Here is an 8,860-nt window from a genome sequence, read left to right on the forward strand (position 1 = left end):
ATTTTTGTCCGTGATAAAATTGCATAAAGAAATCGGGAATTTACTGTTATGAATACGAAAGTGATTTATCATTAACCAATGTGCACAAATACTTTTGTAAGTAGTTCCACATTCTTACTGTATGGCATGTAAACGTGAGCTTGAAGCTTTTCAAATGGATAGATCCATCTTTTTTTTCGAGCCTTTGTCTTCCCCAAAAGCACGTACTTGTGGAAGAAATAATGTTCTAATTGCATTTGATGTATACCGTATATAGACCTTTTCATTTGGCCAGGGGGAAAGGTCTGGCAAGCAGTGAGCCTTTCCTCCTCTCTGGCTTATGCGAGCCGCGGTTGTCATGCTTGATTCTGTTGTCATCGTGTGCTGTGGAACAATTTGGAGATGTTATAGCTCATTCTGGGGGGGGGGGGGGGGCGGCGACAATATCTATTTGTTGCCTATTCATACAAGGATGTCGCGGACCCACTATGTGCCCTTTGGGTACAACAGGAAATACGTACACTGTGCAGAAATTTATCTTGGCTGCGCAAACAGGCGACCTGCATCACAAACCGCGGTATGCGTAGATACACCCGTGAGCAAAAGATACGGACCAGGCATTGGGCGATAAAGCTCACTTTCGCGTCTGTCTGTGAATGCAACTTGACATTAAATACTGCAGTCTCAACTTATTACGAATTTTCTAGTGCACTTGTCAGTTTCCGTTCGCGCGGGTTAATTACGAAGGAAATTCTGTTATATCGGCGACCCTTTGTTCCGTATACTTTTTCTCACGGGTGTACCTGTTGTGATACAATTTGACTGCAACTCGCGACAATGTGCAGTGGCCTTTGTGGACTGCCGGTGTCAATTTGACAATCTTCTCACTGCTTGACAGCTTGTTGTAGGAATTAAAATGTAAGTGTGCTTGTGTGCGGCCAACCTGATGCAACTCCGAAACCGAAACATGTAAGCGCGAATTGTTATAGAACATTTGCGGTATCGTTCTCATGCATTTCAAGGCTACTATGCTTTCACCACGTTTGCCTCCTGTCTGAGGCTGACGGGCTAACACAGCAATCACTGTGGTTAATAGGTCAACATGATACATAATCCTAGTGCTTCGACGTTACCCATTTCCCTTTCAAGCAGTGATCCCTAAAATGGATAGCATATATAAGAAGGATGCGATGGCTGTTTGTGAGGACACAATTTCCTAGAAACAAGTTAGTCCGTCGTGTAGGAAGGGTCCAAAAAGGCCGAGCAAGAAAATCGCTTTTCATCCTCGTGCTGCTTCTGGAGTTTGAATTCCGCGTGTCTAGAGTATATATAGCCATGCGATTTAATATGCAATTGAACTCCGCTGAGCGGTCCTTTGAGTAATGTTTTTGAAGTTTTGCAGCGAGATACGTTATCGACTTTTTCGATTAAGTCGGTGCGGGTTTATTTTTTGGTACAGTTTCTACGTTAGCATGTCGACTGTAGAGTGGAATCGTTTGGACGATAATGCTGAGAAATCAAGGACGCCTGATGCCACCAGCGTGCCGTGCGACAAGAAGCCGAGAAAGCAGCAGCGGCGACCAACAGGACATCGACGCGATGCCCCTCATCGTCGCGTCACCTTATCTACTCCATGGAGGTGCGCTGGTGACGTGGCGTCAAGGCGATGCCCTCTCCCCTCACGCAATACCTGGCGCGCTATCGTTCCAGCAGGTGCTCTGTCTCACCCGTTCTGCGCCGTCGAGGCTCTAGCCAGCTAGCGCGAGCCAGCTTCACAGCTGATGCGAATCTAGGTGCCGTTTCGCTGCTGCAGACACTGTTGGCGTTTTCTCTGATTGACGCTTTCGCATCAAAAAGTGGCAATGGCGATCATCCGCCCCGCCGCTACTGCTACCGCTTCGTAGCCGAGCGCGCTGAGCACGGCGCCATCGTTGACAGTGATGAATATCTTCGTACCTGTGCACGTGGTTGGGCTTTGCCTGGCGGGTGATTCACTAGATGGCAAAGCGAGCGGCCGCGGAGCGAGCACGGCGAGCTGCAGCCGCTCGCCCTTCCTGTTGCATGTTTCAGAATCTCAGCCTGCGGCAAACAAAGTCGTTTCTGTAGCAGTTACCTTAACTTGTGCTAGGGAGGACTTGTTAGTGTAGTAGTCTCTAACTGGCACGAAACGTTAGGATGCGTTTCTTTATTGCTTTGTCTTATCACATGGCATCCGCGAGAAATTTATGTATACCAGTTTCAAAAGCCAGCGAACAGATTTCCGAGCGGTGCTGCCTGGAAAGCGCGGACGCCGCGTGCCCCGCGGTAAACGGTACTAACCGCCGCATTAAGTCTGTCGAGGCACCCAGAGACACAGCTCCTGACGTCAGACAAGGAGGGGGGACTTGTGGTCCTGTCAGCGGAGACCTAAGTGGAAAAGCGGGAAAGGCTATAGACCGTTTCATCGGGCGAGGAGGAAAGTCTGGCAACATGCGCCTTTCCTCCTTTCTGGCTTGGGCGAAACGGCGTGGTGCGGCACGGTATACATGTGCTGCTGCTTGGATGTGAACAGTTTACTGTTTTAGCGCATCCTGCGGAATGTTCATGCGATGTCAGCTAACACCAGGTCATCGGGGAACCACTGCGTTATCTTCGGCTGTACGAATAACTATAGAAAGAGGAAGCTGTTGGCGCAACAAACGTGCGACGTGCATCAACAGCCACGGCGTGTTTGTGGTTGCGAACTCGTCAAGTTTCACCGTTTTCCTGCGGACCCAGAGCAACGGCGTTTGTGGATTGCGAGCGTCAACAGGAAGGACTTCCTACCGTCCGACAGTTCGCGGGTATGCTCGGTACATTTCGTTTCTGGCGAACGTACCGACACGAACCCGACACCGATGAGGAGCCTCGGCTATGAGCGGAAGGTATGCATGTACTACGTAACCTGCTGCTAGTCAAGCGAGGACGCTCCTTCTCGAAGAAACAGTCGCAAGTGACGGTCATATCTTGCGCAGGTCAAAGTCGGGCGACGACGAATAGTGAGAGGCGACTACGTGCCTACGAAGAGACGAAGGGTACGTGTCAAAATTATTTTACCGGTCTGTTAATGAGGAAGTGCTGCGCTTTGTTTTGAGCGCGATATCTTTTCAGGCGTGTGCAGCGCTCTCATGTAAAACAACTTTTTTTGTCGCCGATGCTGCTATTGCGTGAGCTCTTTTGTTTAGTACTCTTCGATGACTAGACGTAAAAGAGCGTTAGAGTCGTTATTCTCTTTTTGGCAGCGCGTTTTGGTACCGTGTGATCTTGATGTTTGCGTTCGCCGATTTTTTTATCTTAGCTTCCTGGAGATGAAGTGGAGTCGGCACAGCCAGAGCCATGCGCACCCATTGATTATGTAAGTAATCTCATGTGCAACAGTGCAAGCATGCGCACAAGTGGAACCTACCATTGTGTACATTACATTAATTGGAACATTAAAGCACATTAAAGAGCCCCAGGTGTTCAAAATTAATCTGGAGTCCCCTACTACAGCGTGCCCCATAATCATTTTTGTGTTGGTATGTAAAACTCCAGAAATCAAACTTTTGTAAATTTATGCAGCTGGCACACGCCCATGCTGCAAGGAACAGCTTGTTTAGCAGTTGTAAAAGATTTACTCTAGAAGCTCTAGAAAAGCATTTATTTCACTCATGCTTTGACCTAAGGCCCAAAAGAAACAGTGATAAAGTAAATTTATTTTGTGGTCTCGCATTAGTAAACAAAAAACAAATGCACTTGTTTTTACACGTTATTGTGCAGCCTTCACTTTGTGGAATTGTACCTATTACATCACTCATGCAAGTTGCCATGCCATTTGCCACCACAACAGGTGCCACAGCAGGTGACTTAGAATAGGTACACCGTCACAGTGCAAAGCGTTATTTCATCACATTAAAAAAAAATTTGTGGGTTCCAACTCCTGTTTTTCATGCAAACTTTTGCATTCTCAAAATTGATCCTATTGCACTCAACACAATTTGACAAAGCCTATGAAGAGCAGCGGGTAATTAATCCACAACAGACATGAATAAAGTTAGCTTTTTGAATTATCAGATATTTAGTCTTTTGAAGCGATAGAAAGTCGCTTAGCCTGGGCAATCCATTTAGCGTCCTTTTCATTGATTTTCTAAGGTGATGCCTGCTGCAAATTTATCTTATTGGTGTCTTTACCTCAGAACACAGTAGGCTGTGGTTCAGAAATGCATAACGTCAGTTTTTCCCTACCTTGTAAACGTAATAAGGTAACATAAAAATATATGCGAATAATATTTTTTTACTCTTGCCTAGGTTCTATCAACCTCAACAATGTACCATTTTTGACATCTCTGCTGCGTCTGCAGGTGCATTGAAGGTTATTCTTACTATCCAGCATGTCAGTAATTTTCTATTTTCTGATACTGGTTTTGTATTGCGGTTTCACATCATGCTGCACCACAGCATGGATGCGGATGTGTAGGATGAAGTTGGTGCTGCAAATCCCCATTTCGACATAAAAAGAGCAGTCAAAAGCAGACTCTTTATTGCTAATGCATCTCTTTTTATCTGCAGCCACAATTGGATGGTGTGTCGGATGAAAGTGTGGAACCTTCACTAGGTGACAATCAGGCAAGTCAACATGATACAGCTTGAGTATAACACTTGGAGACAAAATGTTTCATACAAAGAAAGTGGATAAAAAGAAACACTGAGACAAAAAAGTGCACCTTTATGGGTGCTTGCCACATTTTAAACCTATTCTAAACGTCATGTCAACGCCTAGCCCCTCCCTTGCAGAGAGCTGCATCTACTTCTGAATCTGGTGCAGGAGTTGCACCGCAGCCGAACTTGCAACAGTTTTGCTGGGAAAATGACACATGGTCCACTGAAGTCCATGTACTAAGGTTATTTTCACAGTGGTAGCAATGTTCCCTAGGTTATTTTCGCAACGGTAGTAACAGTTATTGGTTATAAATGTCCTGGGTCAAAATGTGAAGGGATGGTAGTTTTGTTGAAGAGCCCACTTGTATGTTCGCAAAAAAAAAGACAGTAGTATAGAAATATTTGTTTTGTTTTCCACCTTTGGCAAGAAGGCTTCAGCCACGTTCATATTTGTCTTGATTAGTTGTTTCAGACGGCAGCAATGCAGTGTAGCATATAACTTAATTGCATACACTTGAAACTGCTGTCGACAACACACTTCTATTTCCAAAAGCAGCCAGATATACTATGTGAAGAGGTAGCAGTTGATTCTGCCTTGAACAACATTGTCATAACAGTATTATCTACTTGTAGGTGCCTAGAACTTTGGCTGGTGATGGTGCCATGTTATCACAAACAGATCCAGATGCATCACGTGAAGAGGTAATTATGAATTATATTATTAGCCTGGCAAGGGAAGAAGGGTTCGGGATTGCCAGTCAGCCTCTAAAGTTTGTGAAGGAGTGTTTACCTAGGTCATTCAATTACAGAAGACCTTAATCACGAGAAGGAAACTTACAGAAGAAATTAAAAATAGGTTGGAGCGCATACGGCAAACGTCAGATCCTGAGTGAAAGCTTAACATTATCGATGAGAAGAAAGGTGTGCAATCAGCGCATTTTACCAGCGCTAACATATGGGGCAGAAACTTGGAGACTGACACAGATGCTTGAGAACAAGTTAAGAACCGTGCAAAGAGTGATATAACAAGAATGTTAGGCATATTGTTAAGAGACAGAAAGAGCGGTGTGGATCAGAGAACAAACGGGGATAGCAGATATTCTAATTCACATTAAGAGAAAGAAATGGAGCTGCGCAGGTCATGTAATGTGTAGGTTAGATTGACCATTATGGTTACAGAATGGATGCCGAGAGAAGGGACGGCAGATCTCTAGGTGGGGCGATGAAATTAGAAAATTTGCCAGCGCTACTTGGAATCGATTGGCGCAGGGCAGCGTTAAACGGAAATCACAGGGACATAAAATAGGCTGCTGCTGTGATAACATTCAGTTGTGGAGAAAGCAAATTTGAGTCTCAAGCTCAAGTATTGTCTCTGTAAATTTTCCCAATGAATCCAGCCTTACGCATGCTTTGCAACTAGTTGCTTCAAACTTTAAAGGGCCCCTCACAAGGCCCCACTGCAAATTTTGGTTATACACACTAAGTTGTAGGGCACTGTCTCCCTAGGGAGCATCTTACCGAAATAATTTTTCAAATTGGTTCATTATTGCAGTAGATGCAAGAACTTTAGATAGCCCGTTACCATGATGCCATGAGGCAAGTTTCACTGCCCGCGTACACTCTTTCTGTACCTAGATTATCGTCTGCAAATGACATTCCTTTACTGCCTTCTCTGATACCAGAGCCAAGGGACTGCGAAAGGTTTGTCACTAGCCCTGCTTCCTTCTTTTTTCCTGTGGGGCACACTCCTGGTGTCGCGTTCTACATTTAACAACTTAGTGAAGTCACGTGGCATAATCTGCAACGTTGCACGCAATGCATCTTACGTAGAGGCACCAGTGTGTTTCCTTGACTGCTGCGTGTATGCGGGGCAACCTCAAGAGGAATGGCGTGCAGGTGTCTTTTTGAAGGTTCAGCTGTTTTCATGCCATACAGCTGTCTAATACTTTGCAGGCATGATTTCCACCACAGGATCTACATGCTGGACTTGTTAGTTTGCAATGCCTAAACCTGGTGAGGGGCCTTACTGTGATGATTATTTAAAGAAACGGGTAGTGCATTTCTTGCTAAGTACTTGCCTCTATTATTCATTGTGAGTTCAAATTATCTTGCTTAGTCAGTTGGTCTTTCATAAAGCAAACTTCCGTCTTTCCTATATAGTGGTATATTTTTTTCTTGCATTCAGACTGTGTGTTAATCAGAACTGTAACTATTTTCAGGTGTGCAAAGTGGACGCAGCTACACAGTGGGAAGATATGACAACTGCCCATCACACATATTCTGCACCTTTAAAGTTGGTAAATATCAGAGCACCACTTTTGGAAAAGATGACTGCAGCTGACCTACGATTCTACACAGGGGTATCACCAGACATATTTAAGAAGCTCGCACTGTGCATTCAGAGGACACCTTTGCGGCCTTCACAACTTCACACAGAAGACCAGCTGCTTCTAACACTTATGCGCTTGAGGCTTGGCCTTCTTTACAGGGACCTAGCATCGAGATTTTGTATTGCACCATCCTCTGTGTGCAATATATTCAAGAATGTCCTCAAATCACTTAAAGAGATCATGAAATATGTCGTAATCTGGCTCCCGAGATCTCGTATTCAGAGCACTATGCCAAGTGCATTCATAGAAAATGGTTTTCAAACCACTACGTGCATATTCGATTGCACAGAGGTTGCACTTGAAAGGCCAACCAAACAAAAGCCACGAGCCCAAACCTACAGTTCATACAAAGCTCATAATACTGTAAAGTTTCTTGTGGTAATTGCTCCAAATGGCCTTATTATGTACATTTCTCGTACATTTGGTGGTCGTGCTTCGGACAAATTTATTGTCAGACAGAGTGGCGTCCAGGAATACCTTGTTCCTGGGGATGTGATAATGGCCGACAGGGGCTTCACTCTGGACCCCTACTTGGAAGCACAGGGAATCAAATTGAACATGCCAGCATTCACCAAAGGTGAGAAAAGCTGCCCCCATTCATTAACCTATTCTATTAAAGTAAGAAACACATGCTGTCTTTGTGCTACACTGTGCATGATTATCAAACATGCGTGGTTTGCTATTGTACTTGTGGTTGCCTAATTCCAATGACAGCACTCGGTGATTATTCGGATGCTACATTGGGCTCTGTGCATAAATAATGGGGAGAGAATGTGCATTTATTGTTTGTCGGCGTGTTACATGAAATAAAGCGCTGACTTCCATATCACCATTGGAAATTGTCAAGCTCAAAAGTGAGATGCTCTGTAAACTGCATGAGCAAGCTGCATGAGCAAGTGGTAAAGTGCCACATTGCAAGGCTTACAGATCCTAAATGCTGGTCGATTTGGTACTGTATACTGATGTAGAATGGTGCGATAAACAAGGAAGGAGAAAGAAACACATGAGCTCAGACTAACAACTCATTTTTATTGTATCTTGCATAGCACAAACTCATGTAAAAACTTACATATTCGAGTTTCTGAAAATAAACCAGAGTTGTTAATCTGCACTCATGTCATTTCTTTCTCATCCCTTGTGTATCACACTATTCTACGTCGTCATTGCATGGCTTGGTGTGCTATCTGTACTATCACAGTCATCCTGGTTTGTACTAGTTGTACACACCTGGAACAGCTAAGCACTACTCGTTTAGATGCAACAGCCTTCACTTTTCTCTTATGTGAATTTCAGATATATGCATTTGAAAAGGGAAACATTCTTGCATCAACAATTGTGAGCAAGGTTGAACAACCCATGAATGATGCAACAATGGTAATAGCAAACTCCCATTTTTTTCTCCACGGAAAAAAAATCAAATGTATTTGTGGAGTCGGAAGATGCAAACAAGGTTATTTTACACTGAAAAAATTGGAAACTTGGGCTGAGATAATTAGAAATTCTATTCTAATGGCATTTCTTGTCGCTATTTGCGGTGACAATGGATAATAATAGACATACAACCTGGTGGAAGAAATTGCTGCATTATACATTCCCTGAAATTAAGCCGCAAGAGTGTTCTGCCACTTAAACATTGTAAATCTTTACATTTGAGGTGCAGCTCCATGCTGGGCTTAATGCACTAGCTTCGCCAATTGAATACACAAATAGGTATGTAGCTTAACTTTGTTCCAGAAATTACTCCTTGGTAAATTTGTGTCAACATCTTTTATTGCAAGCCAGGTGGCAGAGACCTATTATTCGAGTTATATTACCTATTTTAAGGCATTCTTGTA

The 8,860-nt window shown here is 44.0% G+C and overlaps 2 protein-coding genes across 2 annotated transcripts; both read left to right on the top strand.

Moving 5' to 3' along the window:
• The first annotated feature begins 2,490 nt into the window (after positions 1 to 2,490).
• Positions 2,491 to 4,876, top strand: LOC142588888 (uncharacterized). The gene is made up of 5 exons (XM_075700704.1): positions 2,491 to 2,882; positions 2,973 to 3,032; positions 3,296 to 3,352; positions 4,546 to 4,602; positions 4,802 to 4,876. The coding sequence occupies exons 1-5, from the start codon at positions 2,568 to 2,570 to the stop codon at positions 4,874 to 4,876; spliced, it is 564 nt and encodes a 187-aa protein (XP_075556819.1). The 5' UTR covers positions 2,491 to 2,567.
• A 396-nt stretch (positions 4,877 to 5,272) lies between these two features.
• On the top strand, positions 5,273 to 8,265 carry LOC142588889 (uncharacterized). The gene is made up of 3 exons (XM_075700705.1): positions 5,273 to 5,337; positions 6,855 to 7,602; positions 8,243 to 8,265. Exons 1-3 carry the CDS (start codon positions 5,299 to 5,301, stop codon positions 8,263 to 8,265), a joined length of 810 nt encoding a protein of 269 aa, XP_075556820.1. The 5' UTR covers positions 5,273 to 5,298.
• Positions 8,266 to 8,860: the final 595 nt, after the last annotated feature.

Source organism: Dermacentor variabilis, chromosome 7, assembly GCF_050947875.1.
Source record: "Dermacentor variabilis isolate Ectoservices chromosome 7, ASM5094787v1, whole genome shotgun sequence".
Lineage (NCBI taxonomy): Eukaryota > Metazoa > Arthropoda > Arachnida > Ixodida > Ixodidae > Dermacentor > Dermacentor variabilis.